General features: G+C 43.1%; 2 protein-coding genes across 2 annotated transcripts in view; one reads left to right on the forward strand and one right to left on the reverse strand.

The window, feature by feature from the left end:
• Positions 1-183: 183 nt before the first annotated feature.
• GFM2 (G elongation factor, mitochondrial 2) lies at positions 184-18,141 on the forward strand (the record flags this gene model as incomplete). Its single annotated transcript, XM_010149904.1, has 19 exons — positions 184-268; positions 2,036-2,081; positions 3,058-3,155; positions 4,198-4,323; positions 4,735-4,823; positions 5,968-6,056; positions 6,298-6,358; positions 6,453-6,638; positions 9,730-9,810; positions 10,539-10,687; positions 11,220-11,360; positions 11,433-11,532; positions 12,679-12,868; positions 14,214-14,290; positions 14,769-14,907; positions 15,067-15,252; positions 17,057-17,172; positions 17,380-17,562; positions 18,013-18,141. Coding segments are annotated over 19 exons (2,271 nt in total), but the record flags the coding sequence as incomplete, so codon positions are not given.
• Positions 18,142-19,236: 1,095 nt separating this feature from the next.
• Positions 19,237-24,559, reverse strand: part of HEXB (hexosaminidase B (beta polypeptide)) — a gene marked incomplete at its 5' end in the record, with an annotated part of 16,620 nt that continues 11,297 nt past the window's right edge. The window contains 6 exon segments of the mRNA XM_010149905.1: positions 19,237-19,300; positions 22,100-22,156; positions 22,158-22,190; positions 22,406-22,496; positions 23,131-23,305; positions 23,899-23,971. Coding sequence (XP_010148207.1) covers positions 19,237-19,300; positions 22,100-22,156; positions 22,158-22,190; positions 22,406-22,496; positions 23,131-23,305; positions 23,899-23,971 — 493 coding nt within the window.

Consider the following 24,559-nt stretch of genomic DNA (forward strand, 5'->3'; position numbering starts at 1 on the left):
TGCTGACAAAGATGCTGAACAGTACCCGTCCTATCTTCAGCCTATCTAATGACAGGATCAGTGCCTGTAGATTTTTTTTTTTTTAAGTTTAGTTTTCTACAACTGGCAAAAATGTACCTACAAAGTCATCATTTATAATGAAAAAGATTCTACATGATTTTTATTTTCTCACCCTCTTTCAAGCATGCCTATTTCAGGAAAACAAAAATGAGAGTGGTCAGTGTGACACAGCAGAACTGCCACCTAAGAAACTACAGTTCTCCACCAGGTATGAGTTTAAATTATTTCCTTAGTGTCAGGGATTGCTCTAAAAATGAGTAAGAATACTTTCTAAGTTGTGTTTTATGGTGTTCTTTGGTTATTATTTATAGAATTTTAAGCGCAAACAGGGCAGTTAAAAGGTTGAAGGGCTGAAGTGTTTTGTATTGCTGCTCTTTTCTCACGTGGTGAAAAGCCTTCAGAAAATCAGAAAAAGGTACAGATGTGTAAGAAGTTAGGTGGGTTGTGAAGTGTGCTGGAACCCCTGTCCAGTTGCCTGAAGTATTAACTGGTTGTCAGGTAACTGATGATAGCCAGCCCGTTGGACAATGTGAGAAAGACAGGAATCTGATTAGCAGAAGATTTAAGTTATTAGTGTATTTTCGTGGCAGACTCAGGGTAAAAGAGAGTAAAAAGGAGATGCACGGAAACCAAAATTTCGGTTAAAGGAATTGTTGCTGTTTTTTGAGTAGCTACACTGAGACTGAATGGGAATTGACTGATAAAAGGTAGTGTTGGGGCTCAGGGCTGCTTTTTCTGCATCAGGCTGGGGATGGGAAGAAAACAGTGCTGACTGGTGAGTAACCCACTTCTTTTTAGAAATGATAGAAGGTTAACGCTTTCAGCACTCTGTATCTTAGCAAAAGCTGTTAACCTGCAGTCGTGTGCCCGAGAAGAAGTCTTACCTCTCCTCGGCTGCTGCTGTCAGCATAGCCCCTCTTGCTGCGTGTCACTGTTCATGCACGGTTGTCGGTGCGACGCCCTTGCTGTCTGCTGCGTTTACCCCCAGTTCTGCTGTGCCCAGCGCTCCCTGGGTCACACGCAGGCAGAGCTTCGTTCCGTACACAAGAAGATACCGCGGCTTAGACACGCAGGACATCTCAAACATCCTAATGCGTTGCTTTGTGGGTTACTTTAGAAACGGGAAGGGGAAAAAGGCAGTGTTAGTTGGAATTTTTATTTGGGATGGTGGGTGCTGGTGAACTTCCAGCCTGCTACCTTGCTTCTCCGAAGATCAGTCTTTCCCCTCATCGAGATGTTGACCTGTAAGATACCTTTTTAATGTCTTTCTGATAAGAGCAATGATCCATAGGTGGTGAAGGAATGCTAGTTTGAATTGCTGAATTCTGTTTAGCTTATCAAAGGTAAACCGAAGTACTAGGAAAGTGAGCTCCTGAAACACAACTTCAGTGGTTTACGTAACTGAATTATAGGTTGGTTTCATAAAAATTTGCTTGGCAGCTTGTTTTCCAACTAAGGAGGGTGTGAGAGAGGAAATATCTTTCAAGAAAGCATTGAATTAAAACTCCTCAGTCACATGCCGTCTTAACCTAGGTCAGTTTACGTTTTCTCCCTGGCAGTTATGCTGTCTAGCTGTAGTGCTTAAAGTAGAAGTTGGTTTTGAAATTTGTTACACAGTTGCCAGTTCAGACGAGCGTCTGCATTACAGTTGTCTTGAACTGGCATGTTTTGTTAGTGCTTCTGCAGAGTGAGATTTTTTACTGTACTGGTGGTACTTTTCTGTGTCGGCTTTTTCCTGTTGTTTCTCAATTACAAGTATTTTGAAGAGTTTCTCTCTCTTTTAATAGAGAGAGATATTTATTGAAAATTAGGTACATGCCCTTAGAAATTTAAGGTTGTCATGAGTTGCTGCTCTTTTTTTTTATTTTTAAATGTAAGATTTTTAGGAATTCTCTTAAGTATATTTAATTTTATAAAAATCTGTAATTCCTACATGGGGGTCAGTCTTACAAATGCTTGTTTTGTGTCTCTCCAGGAAATGTTAAGTCTCTGCGTTCTGTCATTAATCCTCCTATGTCCAGGTACGTCACGCTGGCTTATTTTTCAGGTGGAACCGACAGTCAGAGCAGTCGATGTGACTGAAAGTCCTGGGTTGTTGCTGTGCCCATCACATGCAAATTTCATGTGCGTGTTCTGACTTAAAGTTGGCACTTCCTTACTTCTACCCTTCCGACACTTCAGTGTAGAGCAGTTGTCGGTGTCAGAGGGGTCTTGGGCTGTCTTGTTTACATCATCAGAGCCACAACTGGGCTCTCAGGAAAGCTCCAAATCCATGGTGGGTGCCGGGAGCTGAACCAGGGGGAAGGGATGTCTTTGCAGCTAGACCACCGCCGTGTGGTGTTTGCGTTCGTGGGAGTGCTGAGCCGCATTCCGTGACAGCCTTAGTAATGAGGGCAAGGTAATTAGGGGCTGAGCTGCCGAAGGAGTGGCGTGGGGGTGAAGTTCCCTTGGAAGAGTGCTGCTGTCCCGAGGGCGAATTCAGCTGGCATCAGTGGTGCATGTGGGGGCCGACCGCAAGCCTGTGATGTGTAGAGCCAGTGAAGGGGTTTGGGAAGCTACTGGCGTGGTACTTCAGTAAGAAAGACTTGGCTGGAAGGAATCGAGGACAACTTCATGGGAACTTGGATGCTGCATTTGGGGCGTAAATGGTATATATGGAATGGATTGTTTCAGGCATTAGGGGTTGGGATGGACATGAGGGTGAAGGGGCTGCTTCTGCCTGTGGGGAGGGCGGAAGGGTGAGGATGAGGATGAGAAGTGGCCTTTCCCCTGAAGAGTGGAAACCTGTTCCAAAACTCTTGAGTGCCACTGGTCTCAAGAAAATCCACCGTTTCAGTGCTAACGTACTTCAGTATTGGAGCATACATCTTATCAGACGGGCAACAGAGGAAGAATATTGCTCATCTGGTATGCTTTTCTCAGCAAATATTGATTGTTTATGCAATATCACCAAATAAAAAATTACCGCAGTAAAAGCAACGTTTTCGCTTTATGCAGAATCCGAAACATCGGCATTATGGCCCACATCGACGCGGGGAAGACTACAACAACAGAGAGGATGCTGTATTACTCTGGATACATAAGAGCACTTGGAGGTGAGCAACGCTTTTTGCGCTTCAGTGGCGTGGAGAGGTTTGGAGGCATGCAGTAAACATGCAGTGCAGTTGGAGGTTGCCGGTGGGATACTTGGCATAGGAGCCACTTGTACACAAATTGTGCTACGATACAGTGAAATTTTACTAAAAGCTTCGTTACCTTCTGCGGTGGTTGTACTTTAAGAAATCACAGCTGGGTGTTTTTCTTTTGGAGCATGGTGTTTTGTTTGGGATTCGGGTGGAGGTTCCCCTTGTTTGACTTGTTGCTCTTTGGCCGCTGTGGTAAAGCTGTTTTTTCAGCTTTTTTCACCTGTTTCAGGTTAATGAAAAGCAACCATTTCCTTTGAAAGCCATAGCACAGGAAGAACCCCTTGCTTCAGCAACTCTCAGAGATTTCTTCATGATTGAAAGGGTCACAGCAGCCTCCAGTTTTGCTGCTTTTTGACCTTTTAAGTTTAATTCCCTCTTCTGCACTGTGTATGGGTGTGTTGGAAGATGTTAGGCGTGTGGAGCGGTGGAACTCGGTGGCCTGCTTCTTTAAAAATGTGGAATTGCTTTTCTTTTTGTTAAAAACCAAACCCCACAAGCAAAACCCAGCCTCTTACTTGTTTGTTTTGGTTTGGTTTTGCTTTGTTTTTCACTTAGGTTTGGTTTTTAACATAATTACCTTTTAATTACTAAAGTTTAAAATGTCAGTCACATTCCATATGACCAGTGCAGCCAGTTATTTTGAAACTGTGATTAGTTCACGGTTTTGGACTCTGCTTTAGTATTTAAGTTTCTCTTGGTGTTACTAGGATTAAGAACAGCAAGAAGATTGTTGGAATTGCTTAGTTTTGACTTACAGAGCATTTGTTCCCTGGAAAGGGAGCCTGGGTAAATTAGATGACATGATAATTTTCTGAAAAAGGCTAGTTTTTGTAGCTGATACGTATAGAAAAGGGACAGTGTTTCCAAATCTCTCTTGGCATCTGTATTCCAAGTCAGTTTCAACTTTTGAATTATTTACCTACCCAGCTGTAATCCTTCTTCCTGTTCACAGATGTTGACGACGGGGACACGGTGACAGATTTTATGGTCCAAGAGCGAGAACGTGGTATTACCATTCAGTCTGCTGCTGTGACGTTTGACTGGAAGGACTACAGGATCAACCTGATTGACACCCCGGGTACTACACTTCAGCAGTATTCACGTTGTTCAGGGATAGTAGATGAGTTGGGGTGTTGTAGAACATAAAGCTAAGTTTTAAATACAGTGCATTTCTTGATTGGCTTAATTGTGTCAGTGAAAAGGCCTATGCTGAGCTCTGTTCAGCTTTGGCTGATTATTGTCTGCCAGTGCCCAATCTTGCTAAAGTCAGCTCAGACATTTCCACACTAAATGGCTCTCAGTTCTGGGATTGCAGTGTAACAGTCTTGTGTGTTTCAGGGACTGATGGGGGTATTTCTCTGAGAATGAAGACAGGGGATTTTTTTGACATGATTTAAAAAACAAAACAAAATATTTAAAAAATCATGATGACTTGTTGATGTTGCCTGCTTGAATGATGATGGTATAAAAGGGAGATTATTTTTTTTAGGTCATGTGGACTTTACAGTGGAAGTTGAGCGTTGCTTGAGAGTTCTGGATGGAGCAGTGGCGGTGTTTGATGCTTCAGCTGGTGTTGAGGTAAAAATAACTGATAGATTTCTTAAAAAAATTTTCTTTGTCTAGTGACTTAAATCAGACTGTAAAAATAATAATGGTAGTACAGCGGCCTTGCTCTGTATTATCTCTTGTGATGCTTTGATTAAAAATTCAGCTTCAGGATGCTGAGCATTTAATTTCATGTCCTGTAATATACAGGAATTTCCATGGTAATAAGGGGCAAATAAGTCGGATTCCCATTAAAGTCTGGGGTGTTTTACTGTTTTGTCCCTGTTTTTTACCAGTGTCGATTGAGGTGAATGCTTCTGGCTAGCCCTGCCAGTGGAAAGAAGTATCTGTGTCTCGTTTTCAGATTTCATGTAGAAAAGAAGTAGTTTTCTGATAGAATTTCTCCCTCCCCAGTGGCCTATTTAACCTGCCCTTTGGGGCATAGTGCAGAGAAGGTGGAGGCAGGCTGGAATGTGACTTTACAGCATGAAATACTTAAGTGGTTCAATCCTGTGGAAAAGTTACATGTTGTGAAATCACTGTGTTCCATGGGATATACCTCCTTCCTAGATGAAGGATGAGAGAACACTAGATCAGTGTGAGTCACATGATTTAACTTGCTAGTGGAAAGCATTTAGGAGCCATCATATAAGAACCTGAAGTGAGTAACAGCCCCCACCCCCAAAAACAGAATAATTAGATATGCTTGTGGTTTTTTTTTTCTAAAAATGCATGGGAAATTCTTGCATTATTTCCATGTATTGGTAAGAGACTGTTTCTGAATCTGAACGGATTTTCATGCATACCCGTTTTGACTTTCAAATAAAAATGCATATCATAAATGGCTCAGCAGCGCACAGATTCCTGGCAAAACCACAGTAGTTTTTTGCACTGTATGTGTAGCCTTAGCAATGCATGCCTGTATGTGCTTAACTGACTTGGCAATAAAGTCTTGGGCCATTACTGGGTGTTTTTCCTTATATATTCCCTGCAATGCTTACTTTCTCCCCATGTTCCTTTGCCTGTGTGCCCTTAAGTGAAGGAGGGGCACTGACAACAGCTGGGAGACGAGATGAGGCAAAGCTGCTTGTGGAGTTTGTCTGCGCTTCATGATATGGGATTGTCGTGACACCTTCACCACGATTCCCTTCTGTTCCTGTTTTGTCTTTTGCTTTAGGCCCAAACCCTGACCGTGTGGAGGCAAGCGGACAAACATCAGATACCGCGAATTTGCTTTTTGAACAAGATGGACAAAAACAGGGCAAGGTATTTAGACCGTTAGTTTAGCCATTGCTAAAAGCTGTGCTATCTAAACAAGCTAAAAGTTTTTTCTGTTAAGTGTAAAGCAAGCCAATTACGTCAATAGTTGCTGTATACATCTTTGGTAATGCAGATGCATATTTTTGTGTAACTGCAGGACTAATTTTTGCGATAAATAAGGAATGATAAACTTATTTTACGATGCCATTAAGTTTTGTGTAACTTAGTATCTGGTTGTTTTACATAGTTTTACATACGCTGTTGAGAGTATCAAACAAAAGTTGAAGACAAAACCTTTGCTTTTGCAGGTAAGCTTAGAAAAATCAAATGTCTGCTTTCCTTCAAACTGAACTGCTTTCTTAATTTTTTTGCAGCTGTCTAAAATCTCCATTCTGTTTGCAGTTGCCCGTTGGGGAAGCCAAGACTTTCAGAGGACTGGTGGATGTTGTGACTAAGGAACAGATAATTTGGAAACCCACTTCTGATTCGGATGATGGAAAAAGTTTTGAGCAAAAGCTGCTGCTGGAGGCTGATGATCCCAACCTGTTCCAGGAAGTTCAGGATGCCAGAAATACCTTAATAGAACAAGTAAAGTTCTAAAGTAAATAAATGATGAATTTAAAACTGTTATTGAGGACAATAGAAAAGTAGGCCGAAAGGGACCTCTGGAGGTGTGTGGTGCTCAAGCAGGGCTAACTTCAGCATTACATCAGGATGCTCAGGCCTTGTTCAGTTGAATTTTCAAGTCTATAGGGATGTAGACTGCCGTCTGTCTCGGCAGCTGTTCCCAGGCCTTGATCATCCTTGTCGGGAAACATTCTTTCTTTTTGTCCAACAGGAATTTACCATATTGCAAGCTGTGACAGCACTGCTTGTCCTTTGTACCTCTGAAAAGAGTCTGGCGCTTTTCCCTGAAGCAGGCCCACCACCACCACCACCATTTCAGCTAGTTAAGAGGCAGCATTTGCATCCTTCTTTAGCCTCTTCAGGTTGGACAGACTCATCTCTCTGGGGCTGCAGCTGCACTCCAACCACCTTAGTGGTTTTCCACTGGACTTCGCAGAGTTTGTCAGTCTCTTTCGTGCTGGGGAACCTAAAAGCAGCCAGCACTTTAGATGCAGCTTCACAAGTGCAAGGTGGGGGTTACTAACCGTGTGCCCTGATCCGCTGGCTGTGCTCTTGCCGACGCAGCCCAGTACGCAGTTAGCCTTTGTCACTGGAAGGGGATGCTGCTGATCCATGCTGACTTGCCCAGCAGGACCTGCTGGTTGACTTCTGCAGCGCTGTTTCCTAGCTAGTTGATCCCCACTCTGTATCAGCGCATGGATTTGTTCTTCCCCAGCTGCAAGAATGTGCATTTGCACTCACTCAGCTGATTACAAGTTTTTTTCACTTCCTTTCCATCTGTCAAAAGACACCTCCTGCGCATTGCATTTATACGTGATGCCAAACTGTGCTGAATACAGGAGTTGGGCTCCCTGGCTGTACAGTGCCTGTGTAAAGTGGAGAATACTCCCTGGTTTATAAACAGGGAACGGAAGAGAGCAGACAGCAGGCTTAGCAGTCAGTTGGCTAACATGGCATCCTGTACTGTCCCAGGTGCCAAAAGGTACGTGGGACGTTCACACGAGGCCTGGCAGATGTGAGCCAGAACCTACAGGATATCCATGCCCTTCAGCTAGAAGCTGGATGGGATGTTGCAGGCTGCTTAGAATGGCACTGAATACTGTGTTAGAGGCGGCTAAATTCCACCCTAAACCTAATTCCAGATCCATCAAAAAAAGTCCATGGGAGAGATGAGGAAAGAACAGTATCAACATTTCTTTAACATAAATTGTCATACTGTGAAGCTAAGAAAGATAATAGAAATGTGGTGCGCTTGATACCAGGTTTTGCACAGTTGGCAGTTTAAAAGGGGTGAACAATGGAAGAATTAATGGAAGGAAAAGAATAATTTGCCTGTGGAGCAGTGCAGAACATTTGAAATTGTTGGTCCAGAGCGTTTTTCTTCTCCCCTTGTCTGGCATTGTAAGGTCCCACATTATTTCGTGTGATTTGTGTAATTATATAGGAAGAGTTGGTTGTACCTGAGAGACTAAGCAAGTCTCCTCTCCAAGTAAAAAGCTTTTGTAAGGAAACATGTGGGAGGTTAACAACTCTGTTTATCTTGGATATCGATCCATTTTGCTGGAAGGGTTGCCCTCCATGCAACTTTGTGCCCGTGCATAAACAGATGATGCTAGGCTTTCAGTTTCCTTTGAAACATCAGAATCAGTGAAATCCATTTAGTATTGCTCTAGTTCAGTAAAATGCATACACAAGCTGGTTTTCAAAATTTCCAGGTTTTAAATGGGGATGTTATTACTCAGCCTCTTATCTTAAGAAATACATTGTCAGATAGAGAGCTTTGTAAGAACAGGATTGTTTTTTTTCCCTTTGTTTTTTGCGCCTTCCTGAAGCAGGAAGGGGTGGGCCAGTAGTGTGGTGATTGAGATAACCTGGGTTTTTGTAAAATATTTTTTATATCCTTTCTGTTCTATTCATACACCTTATCAGAAACCCTGTAAAGTTTAGGAATTCTAATACCAGCCGCCTTGCGCACTTTGCTTTCACTTAATTAAATTAATGCTTTCTTTTATCTCTCATGGTTTAACTATTAGCTTGATTAGATTTCTAACTGCTTATTATTCCTTATAGCCCCTTTCAGTACCTGAAGGGGCCTACAAGGAAGCTGGGAGGGGACATTTTACAAGGGCCTGTAGTGACAGGACAAGGGGTAACGGGTTTGAACTGAAAATGGAGAGGTTTAGATTAGATATCAGGAAGAAGTTCTTCACGGAGAAGGTGGTGAGGCACTGGAACAGGTGGCCCCGAGAAGCTGTGGATGCCCCATCCCTGGTTTCAAGTCCAGGCTGGATTAGGCGTGGAGCACCCTGGTCTAGTGGAAGGTGTCCCTGCCCATGGCAGGGGGGTTGGAACTAGATGGGCTTTAAGGTCCCTTCCAGCCCAAACTGTTCTATTATTTTATGTTTCTCTTATTTTATCATTCTGTGGTTATCAATGATTCATCTCAGTGTTTGGTCAGCCAGTAGAGGGGGCACGTGCCTTCCTGCACTTAGGGTGTCCCCAGTCTATGACAGTGCAGGGGTGTATGTGAGATGAGGTTTAAAGAGTAATTAATGTATTTGTCAAACTAAGCGGTACAGTTTGAAAACACAGATGAGCCCTTGGATCTACACTAAGCCTTTGCCATGGAGGAGGTCAGAATGCCCTGGAGGCTTGTCTGTGTTTTCCCAGCTGTCTATCCGCTGGCTGGAAAAGGTTACTTGCTGTTTGCTCTAGACTTGCCTTGTTTGCAGGTCTGAAATAGGTTCGGTTATACCCGTCATGGCTGTCACTGGGCAGCCACAGGCTTTCTCAGCTGCAGGGAGAAGTACAAGCATCCTCTCTCCCACTGATGTTTTGCCTGACAGCAGCTTTATGAGTTGATTTTTTTTTTGACCCTGTACTTTCCTGAAACCTTCATTTCCTTAGTTTTCGGTGGCTTGAGTTTGTGATCTCTAATGTTTTTAAAGGCTTTGTTCCTGCCCTTTTTAGTTATGTTTCCTAAATAACTAAGATTTGTGACTTACCTGTGAAACTACTGTATGCCAAATAATAAAGAACTATTCTGTTGAAGGTTGCAGATCTGGATGATGAATTTGCTGAACTGGTTCTAGGAGAATATAGTGAAAATTTTGACTTAATACCAACTGACAAGGTAATTTTTACTTCTTGTTATTTATAAACAAGTGTTTGCTAGCTGTTTTTCTGGTTTATTCCTTTGGCATATGCAGAGTATGATTTTGCAGATACGCCTTTTTTATCAACGAAAAAAATCACACCAGCTTTCGTGGTGAACTTGTACTGTGAATTTAGGACAAACTGTATTCAAGCTTAGTATGAATTTTATACAATAATGTGCTATGCTTTTCAGATGTGCTGGGCACAGCTTTAAAAGCAGGGTACCTTTGTTCAGGAATGTTTATTTTTTTGAATGTTGGGCTGCTGCAAAAGCGTCTGGGGAAAGGTGAATGGAATTTCCGGGTAGAGTCAGTGCAGTTCATGTCCGAGATGCTGATGCTTGGTAATGGAAGTAGCATCTCAGCTGCGAGGAATCGGTTGGATCGTCAGACACTGCATTTTGGAAGGGGTGAGGTACAACATTCTGAATTAAAAGGACTGTTGGAAACAGCACAAGAACAGCTGCAGATCTGTACGAAACATTTTGAAATCTTAAAAGCAGTGTCCTAGGTTTTAGCATCTAAACATTTGGGTTTATGTTTTGGAGCTCATTAAAAACAGCGAAAGGAGTTTGAATCAGCGACGTTACATTTCCAAGCATCTTAACCTTTGCGGATTTGTTCGGAGTTATCTGATAGCTGGAATGCAATTTGTGGCTGGATTGTAGTTCCCGTGTTAACAGAAAGTATGTATTTTCTTTTGCAGTTACGGTCTGCTGTCCGCAGAGTCACGATAGCTCAGAAAGCGGTACCTGTCCTCTGTGGCAGTGCGCTGAAGAACAAAGGGGTGCAGCCACTACTGGATGCGATTACTATGTACTTGCCCGCACCTGATGAGCGTTCATATGAGTTTCTGTAAGTAGAAGGAGAAAAGGAGAGTCAGGAAAAAGGAAGAATAAGTAGGAAAGCATAAAAGGAGAAAATAAAAAAATATCAACAAAGCATTCATATCTTTAAAAATGTTCACTGTTTTTTGGTATTAAATAACAGTCAGGATGTGCAGACGTAAAAATACACTTGAGTACGGAACCTGCTTTGGCCAGTGCAACTGGAATCATATGCCCAAATCTCCAGTTGTCAAACCTGTGCTTTAGAGTTCTGATGTCTGCTTTTAATCTAAGGGTTCTGCCGTTTTACAAAATTAGGGTCTAGGGATCATCTTCCATATTGTCTGAGTCACATGACATCTTACATCTCCTGCTGGAGCTGGAACTGCGTAGGTGAAAACTGCTTTTTTGGTCTAAATGAGGATTTTTTAAAAATCTGCCCCTATTAATAGGACAGTAAGAAACGTGACGCTTCTTAAATGAGTGGAAATTTAGGTCAATGTGAGTTTGAGGGGATTAATCCTGCAAGTATGCTTTTTGTTGTGCTTTTTGTTTTGCAGGCAGTGGTACAAGGATGACCTGTGCGCCCTCGCGTTTAAAGTTCTCCAAGACAAATGTCGCGGACCGCTGGTTTTTGTTCGCGTTTACTCAGGTTCACTGAAACCTCAATCGGCTGTATATAATATTAACAAGAGTTGCACGTGAGTAACATAGGGGTGTGGCGTTGGAATGTCTGTTAGAAATCCTGAGTGATTCAAGAATTCCATTTTCAGGGAGAGAATGAGCCGGCTGCTCCTGCCTTTTGCTGATCAGCAGATTGAAATACAGACACTAACGCCTGGCAACATTGCCCTTACTGTTGGGTTAAAACAGGTAATAGGAAACACCGGTTCTACAAGGGAGTTTCTTTCACGGGTGTGCTTCCCACTTCTGCTGTGTCTCAGACGTACTCTTGATTATCGTGACATATGCTGAGTTGCTTCATTTGAAGTACACGTACTTCCTCCTAAAACGTACAAATGTCAGTAATTGGCCTGGGAGATGTGGTGCTCGTCACATGGAAAGGGCGGAAACTGAAGGTGTATTTCAGTAGGGTTCTGAGCTCCTGTTCATATTGTGACCCTTCAAATACAATGTTAACACCACAGAGAGACCTCCCGTGGGGACGGAGAGCGATGTTGTGAATAAATTACCCCAAACCAACAGTTTAACTTAAGTTCAAATTAGTTTGTTTCATTTGCTTCTATTATTTTACTACTTCAGTGTTTCATTGTCTGAACAGGCTGCATAGATCTCATTTGCACAGAATTTCTAAAATGTAACCAACTTAGGCATGCAATCCTCATTGCAGCCTTCCAGTACCTGAAGGGGCCGACAAGGAAGCTGAGGGGGACTTTTTGCAAGGGCCTGTAGTGACAGGACAAGGGGTAACGGGTTTAAATTGAGAGCGGGGAGGTTTAGATTAGATAGCAGGAAGAAGTTCTTCATGGAGAGGGTGGTGAGGCACTGGAACAGGTTGCCCAGAGAAGCTGTGGATGCCTCATCCCTGGAAGTGTTCAAGGCCAGGCTGGATGAGGCTTTGAGCAACCTGGTCTAGTGGAAGGTGTCCCTGCCCATGGCAGGGGGGTTGGAACTGGGTGATCTTTAAGGTCCCTTCCAACCCAAACCATTCTGTGATTCTGTGATTCTATGCATAAGCAAATTTTCATTTACCAATACTGTTCTCTGTGGCTTTATATCTTGACTACTAAGTTAGGTTTAAAATGCAGTGAACTGGACAGAGGAATGTTAGGCTAAATCTGAGCACAATTTTTCCTCTTCCAGATCATTTTAGTTATTTGAAGAGAGGAGTTACAGTAACTGTTTATAAATAAGTAAGTAAGGGGAGTTTAGCACAAGGGTTTTGAGGAAGAGAAGTGGTTGGGGTTTCTGTTGTGTTTTTTTGTTTGGGCGTTGTTGGGATTTTTCCTATCCCATCCTCTCCCTCTTGTGTGTCTTGTGCGTCACTGGCTGTTTCAGAGTGCCACCGGAGATACCATCGTGTCATCAAAGGCTTCAGCAGTGGCTGCAGCACGCCGTGCCGGAAGGGATGCGGGGGGAGAGAAGAGGTCTACCAGTGATGTAGAGAGCCTTCTGCTGGCAGGCGTTGAGATCCCCGACCCCGTCTTCTTCTGTACAATTGAACCCCCTTCACTGGCCAAACAACAAGGTACAGCATAGCTGCCTGGGAATAGGAGAAGATACCCTACAAACGAGATGTTCAAGCATAACGATATTCTCCTATGGAAGGAACAGTGCTCATCCCCAGTCCATGCACAGCTGATTGACATGAGCGAGTTGCACAAATTTATCAATCAGTGCTCTAGTAAGGCCCTTTTAGGTGATTTGCACAGATGATATGCTTTAGATTGTCGTTGCTGGTATCCTTTGCCATTACCACGTCAAGCAGTACTAGTAGTAGTAACTTCCTAGATTTGTGTCTAGAAATGTAGCAGTTCTTCATTTGAAAGTAGAGGCACTTTCATTTCCTCCCACTATGCTTAGTTCTGCTGCAGTCATGCTGGTGTGCTCTACAGCATATCCCGAGTACGGGTAACCTTGAAATGTGTTTGGGTTTTTCGTTTTTTAAGTCAGCACTTGCAGTTTTACTCTGCAGAGTCTTCACTTACCAAGACTTCTGTATGTCTAGTTAGGATTCACCCACACAGTGTGACCTGTCACCTCGCTGCCTTTCCCAAAAATCTGTACCAGAGGACTTGGTTCTATCTGACTGTTTTCAGTAATAGGTGCTTGAAACGCTGAATCTTCATTCCAACGAAGCTGAGCCTGGCTGTTGGTGGAGGGGAGGGAGGACAAGTACCAGTGTAGTGTGATGGAATGGAACAAGGTAGATTGCGGGTTTGGAACAGTATGTCTGCAGGCTGAGCCACTGGGCTGCAAGTTTTTCCTGGCTTTTTTTGGAGGGGGGGCAGTGTTGAATGTTTTGTTTTGTGTATTTGGGGTTTGGTTTGTTTTCTCACAGACTGTAAGGTAGATGAATGTGGCCTCAACAGTGAGTTTGTTGTTCTGTAGCTGCTTTCCTGTAGACGCTTTCCTCAGCAGTCAAGGTAACGAGGAATCAGAAAAAAAATAGTTTGCAATTGAAACTTTTCACATTGAACACGCCTCAAAATATTTAGGCAAATTGTGTAAGATTTAGTTGACTATTTTTTATCTGTAAAAAGGGAGCAGTACTTTTTACTGACTTGATGAAGCACTTAGGCATTCCATTCTGTCTTCACACAAGTACAAAATATCACTGTAAAATAGTATTTTTTAAAATTAAATTAAAGCACTCCATAACATGCAGTTAATTTGTGGAAGACAATCAGAGGTTGCAAGTTGCGTGTAGTTTGAGCTGACTTTGTTTGCCAAAATCTGTGCTTCTCTAGGGTCCTTCTGATTCCTCCTGAGAGTAAGATTTGACCTTATGAGGAAAGTGATGTTTAGACAGTCACTGTGATTCTCAAATTAATAAATTTTCCTTAGATGTCATGTTTGATATTTATGTGCAGACTTGGATAACGCACTGAGCTGCCTTCAGCGTGAAGATCCAAGTTTAAAAGTGAAGGTAGATCCTGACTCTGGGCAGGTAAGATGGATCTTCTATTCCTCACCTTGTAACCAAGCTTTATTGCAGAACTGTCAAGACCACCCTTCAGTTGCATATGGGGATTTTCTGGGACAGAGGACTCGTTAAATGTTCGTTTCATGCATGTGCAAAGTTCATGAGTTTGTGCGCTCGTGCTTCTTGGAGTAGAGGAAGTCATTCTGTGTTCCGCATGGTTTTGACAGTTCCGTGTTTTTAAAGAATTTGAATTACATAGTCGTTAAGATAATGTAGGATGACCTTTGTTACAGTGGTCGCAGTAGTGACCTTCTCACCCTTCTCATTTCCATGGTGTTTATGTCAGGTGACCCAAAGCAGTCCTGTTTTCTCTCTAGGCTCCTTAGAATTTGAAATATTTCTAAGAGACTATTAAGAGCACTCAGGTCCTTGCTTAAACAGGTTGTACGAAAACGTGAGTTTTGCATGTTTCTCCTCTTCTCCTTAACTCTCTTCTTACTAGACTATTCTTTGTGGCATGGGAGAACTACACATCGAGATCATTCATGACAGAATCAAACGTGAATACGGAATTGAGACTTATCTGGGACCTCTTCAAGTAGCCTACAGAGAAACCATCCTAAATGCTGCTCAGGCAACAGGTGAAATGACTGAATGGAAAGAACATCTTGTTTCTGGTTCCGTAGCTTGATTTACTTGGAATGAGCTTATGAGTAACTTTCAGATTGATTTTATGTATTAGGGTTTTTTCCACATGTTTTTTTTACTTCTCTTTCTTTTTTTTTTTTTTTCCCCTGTAGATATATTGGACAAAACAGTAGGAGATAAACGACACTTTGTAACTGCAGAGTTAGAAGTGAAGCCCAGGTTAGGGGAGAGAGCCACGACGAAAGCCGTCATCGAGTATGCTGCGAGTGTCATGGAAGTGCTACCCAAGGAACTCCAAGGAGCTGTAGAAAATGGAATTACAAATTCATGCATTCAAGGTAAAGGAGGTACTGTGACAACTACACTGGTCTGACATTCCTGTAAGAAGCAATTTAATACAGAATGACAGAATGGTTTGGGTTGGAAGGGACCTTAAAGACCATCTAGTTCCAACCCCCCTGCCATGGGCAGGGACCCCTTCCACTAGACCCGGTTGCTCCAAGCCTCATCCAGCCTGGCCTTGAACACTTCCAGGGATGGGGCATCCACAGCTTCTCGGGGCAACCTGTTCCAGTGCCTCACCACCTTCTCCGTGAAGAACTTCTTCCTGCTATCTAATCTAAACCTCCCCACTTTCAATTTAAACCCGTTACCCCTTGTCCTGTCACTACAGGCCCTTGTAAAAAATCCCCCTCCAGCTTCCTTGTAGGCCCCTTTCAGGTACTGGAAGGTGCTATAAGGTCTCCCCGGAGCCTTCTCTTGTTTCTAGGAGGAAAAACTCCTTGGTAGCTTGAAAACTAAAAGACAGTACTACATATTAACATTAGATGCAAAGGAAAATTCTGAAATTTCCTCAGCTACGAAAACAGCCCAATACTCCTTTCCCTGTGCCACGAATGGATGTCAGCATGCTGCTGGTTTTAAGGTTGATTTCTTCTCAGTCACTCACTAGTGAGCCTGGGGCTCTTTTGGTTTGCTTTTTTGATCTGGTATAAGAGATAAGGCATTTGCTTAATGACGTCACATCACTGTGATTTATGTGGCAGAAGTGGTTGCGGAGGCCAGTGTGTAATGCCACACTTCTGCCAGAGTTACTGAAGGGGTGGTTTTTATTTTTATTTTCAAATACGTCAAATCCATGAAAGTATACAATAAAAAGCCCTACCTAATTGCAAAGTATGGGCTTTCTAAAGGAATAAAAGCATTTTTCACATTTGATTAAAAATAGGAAGTATTGAATAACTTGTGGCCACAGAACTGTCCCCCACAGTAAAATTAACAGGTAGTGGATTGATAAATGAGAATTACTCTGGAAGCGGCAGCATGAGGTGGGGTTTTCTTCCCTGTTGCCTTGTTGGGTTGGAAAGCATCTCTCATCTCTGGATGTGGAACGAGCCTTGACTGCCTGCTTTCTTGAAGATGCTTCAGAACCTGTCCCCAGCATAAAATTCATGCTGTTAAGCACCTTAAAAATAAACAGATCGATGGATAGATTGTTCTGGCCATGCTCTCTGTGGGACAACAGCTGTAGGTTATTTCTGAGATGTGGTTCAGGCCTCCCATCCACTCTAAGAGAGTTTTTAGTCTGGTCAAGGGTCCTGGGTTGGAGGGAGATAACGTGCCTAGGAGGCTTAGACATGGTTCGTGCCTCATGGAATCGAGTTAACCCTGCAGTTTTGGTAGTGGGCTGGTATCCGGCCTTGCTGCGATCACGCTGTGTTGAAAAGGAAATTCGAGAAGGTACTCTGGCTTGTGCTTAAATGAAGGGTTTTGCTACGCTTTCAAGTGAGGTCTTGTTACAGCGTGTTACAGTATGTTAAAATATCTTCATTTTTGGCAGCGGTTGTGTGGATTAGCACGCTTGGGAACTTCTAGTTCTGAAAACTCTGTGCTTTTGGTAAAGAGTAAGAAAGTACGAGCCTGCATGCCTTTGTGTCCTTTGGCAACGCTGGATCGTGACAAAATCACAAAATGAGGAACAAGACCTATAGTCACACCTTTGTGGGGAGGAAGGGGAGGGACAGGGGAGAGAGGAAAGTGAGAAGCTTGGAATCAATCCTGAAACTTTTTTTGCATGTGTCTTAATATTCTGAAAAACAAATAGCTTTTTTACTTTTCCCTTTTTAAATTTGTTTTACCTAGGACCTTTGCTTGGATTCCCAGTTCAGGATATAGATGTGACGGTGCAATCACTGGTGGTGCATCCTGACACCTCCCACACGATGGTATCGGCCTGTGTCTCCCGTTGCGTGCAAAAGGTGCAGTGAAACTGTTAGCTGCCCTAGGCCACGGTAGCATCTATGTGTATCAGTATCTGGTACTTGCCCTTGGCTGGCAAGTGGAGGACTTTATAGCTTTTGGAAGTAGAGAATTTGAGAGGCACCGTTATGTAAGTACTTATGTCAGTTTTCTGGAACAAAAAAAAACCCCAGCGGTCAACATAACTCTCCTTCCCTTCCATCCAGGCTTTAAAAAAAGCTGGCATACAGATACTGGAGCCCGTGATGAACCTAGAAATCACAGTAAGTGAAGATCACCTCAGTGCCGTACTCGCAGACCTCGCACAGCGGAGAGGTAGTATTCAGGAAATCCAGAGTCGTCAAGATGACAGAGTTGTGGTTGCTGCTGTTCCGCTAGCCGAAATGATGGTACGTGATTATCTTAGCAGTGGTAAAACACAAAATCCGATCTTTTTAATATGCTTAAGAACAATTAGTCTTTAGTCTGCTTTTCCTGTTGTTACGGATGAGTAAGTTTGGAATGGGTATCTTTTATTGCGTTTTAATTATGGAAGGCGTGAATCAAGTGCCCACAAATCTCGTAGCGTTGTTGTGCCTGACTCAGGTTGTTAAACCAGCATGTTTTCAGCTAGGTCAGAGAAGTAGTAAATAATACTAAAACAGGTTTTTCAGGGAGTATTTTTTCAAGTGTGTTATTAGGTTGGCTCACGCATGCATTCCTCTTTTAGTACAGTAGTATTAAAAAACTAACTTACTGGTGTGTTGCAGTACATTTCTGTCTCTGACCTAAGCAGCTTTCTGTGCTAACTCATCTTCCCTTTACCCTAAACTGAGCGACGTCTTCTCTGTTTTGTCCAGGGCTACTCAACCGTTCTGCGTTCGCTAACATCAGGCTCCGCAACCTTCACCCTGGAGCTTGCCAGCTATCAAGGCCTGAACAGCCAAGAGCAGACTGCACTGCTTCAGAGGAGGATGGGGTTGGTGTGATGGCTTTACCGGGTGGAACAAGAAGGCACTTCCTATCCTCCCTGGTAAATACTTTCAGGGTCCTACTTACCTACAGCCCTGTGTTCTTCTGGGACCAACTGGTTGTGGTAAATGAAGAACGAGCAGCTGCACGAGCAGGCTGTCCTTTCAACTGTCCACGGGGAGGTGCAGGAGACTCTGTTCCTCTGGCACAGCCCTGTCACTGTGAAGCAGCTGAACCAGCGGCGCAACCACAATTTGCTGCTTTGCAAATTCTTATCTGACACAGACACCTGCAATGAGAAGGGATGCAAATCCTCTTCACAGAAACGAGCACTAAGTCCACCTTAGTGTGTCATTGGGACTGTTTCTTACTTTAGTAAGTAAAGCTTGTGAAGTTTATGGCTGTAGACGAAGTGAGTGTACAGTTCTGGGACTGTGTATCTTGATTTGTTTTCAGGTGAATAAAAGCATAGGGCATTTTAAACTGTACAGCTGTAAGTGTTACCTCCTGTAGTGTTAGAAAACAGAGCCAGAGTATAGGTGTAACTTCCACCTGAGTTTGCTTTAGCAAGTAAGTGGATTGAATGGTTCTGTGAGTAGAGTAAGATCTGTGCAAAAAATACAAGACAAGCAGAGTTCTCCCAAGACAGTGATCCCTACCCACCACCTCGGAATAGGTCGAGGGAGGATTTTTTCTACCTTTAGGAATGAGTGATTTAGGCTGTAATGGTTCTGATTTGCTGTGTGTTACAAGTTAGTTCTGACTTGCAGTCATGCGGTTACACATTAAAGTGGCAAATAAGATACTCTGAAATAAAAAGATTGTAAGACACTGTTTAAATAAAGAGCAAACTGTTTTATTTTCCCTCAACTTTAGAATATAAGGAAACTGGAATTGGTAATTCTGTGGTATCAAGTTTCTGGATTTCACAGTGAAGAATCCCTATTTCTAATGAAAGCTAATCCCCATAATTTTTATTCCAACAAGAATGTCAAGTAACTTTGTTTTTAAGAAGGGAAAATTTTAAGTCTTGGTTCAAATACCACACTGCATGTACCTATATTCACCCCCCCGAGGCACTTTCAGTCGACAGGCTGAAGTTCTTGCAGCAGTTACCGCCCTCTTGCTTCATGGGTGCAGTAGCCAACAAAGACAGGTTCGGCTGCTATGCCACGGCTGTTAAAATAAAGTGGAATATCTGTGATTATAATCAAACAACAGGCTGGTTGTGTAGACAGGAAGAGAGATACTGGCAATCTGTTTTAAACAAAATTGCTTCCAAGAAATAACAGGTGGCTTATTTAAGGAGTCAGATGGGCCCTATTCTACTGCACTTCAGTTAAGTGCTTTCCTCTGTTTCACTCAGGTGCACCAGGATATTAGAAAACAGATTGAAAAGCTTAAATTCAGTGGCTAGTTGTCTCCATGTTCTGCAAAATCTGTTGCTTTTACTGAAAAGCCGTAAGAACAGGAAAATATGAATCAGTTGATACTTGCACACCCCTCCAAAAGTTGCCTTCACCTGCAAGTTGTGTCATTTGTATTCACTGTTTTGGGGAAACCAGTTTTAGTAAACAGGACTTTTTCCAGCTACCTTATCGTAAGTTATTCTGTTCTCCTTGTGGCTTCAAAACCAACCCAACCCCCATAGCTTGCGATGGTGCAACAAATTAATACGAAAAGATGTTTCAGAGTTAAAGTAGTTGTAGTCAAAATTCTGCTACTTGGATATTTAAGAGGTAAATAATACTGCCACAGTGACTGGTGGGATCATACACACTGGTGTTTAAATTACACTTGAGCTGCAGTGGAAGAAACCTAATACCGAAATAACTCAGCTGAACTATTCCTTGCCCCTAAGGCAGACCTACTCCTGGTAAAAGACAGGGTTGTCATTTAGGTCTCTGGGAATATATGCCCACCTTTTTGTTTCTTCCATCACCATTCCTCTGCCGTTTGGGCTGCAGTATCCTACAGGAAGCTGAGTTTAGATCTGAATAGCAGCTACTGCTCTCACGGTGCTGTTTCAACTGCAGTGGCCTTGGAGAGGCAGAGCTACTGTTCTTCCAGTGACTGTGATCTAGCTGCTACACAGTTCTGCCTACCCCTTCCCTCACTCCCCATTACCCAGCTGCAGACCAATCCAGAGCTGTTCTACTTGGAGAGGCTCCTTGGCCTGCTGCAATCGCCAAGGTCTGCATACGCCACATATAAAAGCGTTAGCAGGGATGCAGTCCTTTGCCCATGCTCTAAGACTTTACAACAGCCTGACTGATTAAATCCGCTCGTTGAGTTCACGCAGTGCTAGGGAACACATGAACGGCAACAGAACTGCAGCTCCAAGGAATCCGCATTTCATCAGTGGAAAGGGAACGGTTTCTCTGGTGTTTTTCTCATTCAGAGCCTATATAAAAGGAGTAATTTTAGGCGGGCATGTTCTTTTATTAAGGTAGTCTGTTTATTACAGGATTTGTTCACCACAGGTTTCTATGCCAGCAAAGAAAGCAGTTTTAGCACCAGAAGGTAAGGAAGAGTGTGCAGCGAGTGCAGGGAGCAGTCCTCCATCTGCCTCTGCGTTCGGCACCTCTCAGGCCAGCACCGCCAGAGCAGCTGCGGCCGTCTGGATCAGCTCCCTGGACAGCAGTTCAAGTGCCGGCGTTAAGGGGGAAGATGGAGATGCAACAATAGTTGACCGAGTCCAGGAATAGCATGGCTTAGTTCACTGTAAAACCCTAATCCTAGAGGTACAGGCACTGTTCATTGTGCAGTTGGATCAGGGTTTTCTCTGAGCCTTGTCAGGAGATGGGCAAACGTGCTAAGTTTTTAAAGCCCTTTAATCTTGTTTTCAATACGCACTGGTTAACTCTCTCAATGGACTGTTTTTCTCAGGACTGAGGGAGGTAACAGAATTTACATAGAGCTGTTTTCCTGTATTGTTATTTTTAAGCCAACAAGTCAAAACTGTGAGTCTTTCAGTCGTAACTCGATTACAGTGCTAGCTTATACAGCAGGCTGAAAGTCAGTGATTCCGACAGACAATCACGTTCCTGTAGGTATCAGCGTGAGTGAGTTTTAAGTGCTGACTGTAACTGCCACTGTGTCTCGTTCTCTGCAAAGCTGATTTATACCTGCCGTGAAATACTTCTTCACGCTGCAGGGATTTTCAGTGACTGGTCATAAACTTTTGTAGAGAGATTAAGTGGCATGTTGCATTCTTGCTGCAGCCCAGCTCTGCAGAAGCATCTGGGAAAACCTAAAAGGCTCTCTGACTGTATACTTTTAAAAGTGGAGTCAATATTGGACTTAAGACCTAGAAATCACTCATTTCTACAACTGCAAATACATGAAGACAGCACTAGCAATAATTAACCAGTAACTTGACTAGGTACTTTTTAGGAAAGAACTGCAGAGAACAATGTTATGAACTGACTTTGTTTACAGTAGTCAAATGAATTAAAATTTAATCGGGGACTCCTTACCCACCCCTTTCAGTCCCCACACTAAGGCAATGCCTGAAGGAATAGCTTGCTCAAGCTTCAGCTCTCAGGCAAACAGCTCCACTTGAATGCCTGCTGCAGGTCGTTATTTGTTACAATAACTAACAACAGCCTTTTTAAGAGTCTGCTTTTTCTCCTGTCTATGTACACTTCCCACATACCCTTTAATACCCTTTTTGTCTGAATAAGTCAATCATGGTGTTGGTTCTTCCCTTAAACAAAAGGGAAACATAGTATTAGGAGGGAAGCTATTGAGTTCGGAAAAACGCTAGCTGCAAAACTGTTTAGAAACTCCTGTCCCAACGTTATCTGTCCTTCCTCTTCTATGGATAGAAAGCCTCATGGGATGACATTTACACAGCCAGGTTAGACTGCTACTTCTCCTCCCTTCATTTCCAGCCCCGTTGTTTAGGCCTGTACTTGAACTCCCTTGGTTCTAAGGCATGAGACCCGAGCTTTATGTAGCTGTTCATCTTACCGGCGCATGCGGCATCGGTGACTAGTCAGTCTTCTATAGGCATCCTGCAAATCGGTTCCAGAGCCTTTCCCCTACAGCACTTGCTCGAGGCCTGCAAAGATATACTGAGTTTTAGAGTAGGCACGGCCTATAACCAAGAATGGATTAAAGTTTTTAGTACCAGGTCTTCTATGTCCAGAAGCATCAATTTTTATAGCCACTGAGGTTCAGCACAGAGCACTGTTACCACTATCATACAGCCCTGTTGGATTAATTAATGCTCCTTGTAGCTGGCTTTCTAAAATCTAAGGACAAAGCAGTTCATACCATAATCTTGGTGTGAGGTTAGTTGCATCCACAAATTCCCCCCACAGGCAGGCTTCTCCACCTATTAAAAGCTTTTTCTGTTTTTCAGATCCTGAATTTAAAGCAGAAAGTTAGAATTTCTATTTGCCCAGAAGATGGGCACGTATCAACAATTTCATTTTCCAGTACTGATGCTCAGCTGTTTGCTTTACCATATAAAATACTTACCCTGAGCACTGAATTAACGTTTTGGCAGTCCTGTTACTGAACGTGGGAACAACCAGGCCCTTTGCCCAGAGAACCTGTTTCCTTTCTGTCAGAAACTATTTTATCTTTCATTCTCTGAAGACATTCCCCAGCCTTACGACATCCTTCCGCTACTTCAGCCCTGACTGAAACCGTTCATTCTATCACAGACAGAACACTGCCTGAAGAAGGTACAGACTTCTCCCTGACCACCTCTGAGAGCTATCTTGTGCAAAATGGAAGCCCCCGTGGAAAGCATAAGATGTTTATATCAGCTTTAGCCAGAGGGAGAAAACATGCCTTTTTCTGCAACAGCATGCAGCAAAAAAAAAAAAAAAAAAAACCCCAGCATCTGTCTGCCAACAGCCATTTCGCACAACTCTGCCCCTGTTGCATGATGCATCTGTTATCCTTTCCATTTACACCTCACTATGCACCAAACGCTTCCATGCACCAAACATGCATGTATATATATATATATATAAAAAAAAGTAACAAACCAGGGAAGTTAAGCGGTTCAACGCTGTAGTATTTCTTCCAGTCTTGCCCATAACTAATGTAGTCTAAGTACCATGGAGCTGCCAGGATAGCAGTGAACCCAGCTCCAGTGACGCTGCTCAGTTCATGGGCGTAGTTGTTTTCCATCCACACTTCAACTACAGTGTCTGGTTTCAGCTAAAAGAGGGCAAAACAAAACCAAAACAGTGAAGACTATCCTAGTTGCTGTAAGGATGATGGATTTCAAAAATGGGTATTTTGCATTGAAGAGGAATATTTTGGAAGCTACCTTTTGTCATTTTCCCCCCCGCTGCGGTCTAAAGCAGATTATCTCTTTGTTGGTTTTAAGCAGAGTTCACACTGGACTGAAGCCCAGTTACACTACAGATAGCTAATGCCCTAAGAGAGGTCCTACACACACCAGTTATCTGACCAGCTCTGAAAAGCTGAGCACCTAGTGTTACTAGACCAGATGCACAGTTACCTGATTAAAAAAAAGTATGGAAACTCATAGAATCTTCCCTACCCTTTACTCCAATGCTCTGAAGCACACTATATTACCTGTGTTCACTTCCAGAAAGCACTTCAGTGTTGGTGTTCCTGTTCCACCTATTTTACATGTCAATAAATGATAATTTCAAAGCAGGCCCCACACCTGGGGAGATTTGCTAAAACTCAAGAGACCCAACCATAGCTACCTAATGGCCTGCTTCGGGAGCCGCTCACAATACTGTGCTGTAACGCAAGACTATCTCTCTTCCCCACCTTACCTGCGCTTTATTATCAAACACTTCTTGCCACACCATGTATCCTTTGTTATAGGAAGCAACAATGTCCAAAATCCTAAAATTTAGGAAGAAGATCATGCTTGTGAGATCAGTACAGGCACATGAAGCAGCAACATTTTTTACTCCTAATGCCTATCAGGCCTTTCCCAGCAATAGGGGGCCGAGAAAAATCCTTTTTTTTTTTTTTTTTCTGTTTTTGGCCTTCAGTGCTCTGCCTCAGCGAGGATGTTCCCCACGTACGAGGATATGCACGTGCAGTAACACTAACGGATGTCCAGAAATACCACCAACTCCTTCAGGCGTCTAAATTCTAAGGCAAACAAGAGAAATTACATGGCTTCAGAAACCTTATGACTTACCCTCCCTGACCTGTGTGCTGAACTTAAGAGCAGCCACATTCAGATCATGCACATAATTAGCCTACACGTCCTCCTTGCATCCCACGTTGTAAGGCTGCGAACTTCACATTCAGTGCGTGAAAATAAAAGAAAGGGGGCACTCCCCGATACACAGCAATTTCTGACAACAGTACAGGCTAACCTAAATCAGCTTCGGCATCTGCACCCCCACACCACCCCCAGACAGTGGCTGGTATAAGCCGGGGAAAGGTTAAAAAAAAAAAAAAAAAACAACACTTTCAATA

The sequence above is a fragment of the Eurypyga helias genome, unplaced genomic scaffold, assembly GCF_000690775.1.
Source record: "Eurypyga helias isolate BGI_N326 unplaced genomic scaffold, ASM69077v1 scaffold28844, whole genome shotgun sequence".
NCBI classification, from domain to species: domain Eukaryota; kingdom Metazoa; phylum Chordata; class Aves; order Eurypygiformes; family Eurypygidae; genus Eurypyga; species Eurypyga helias.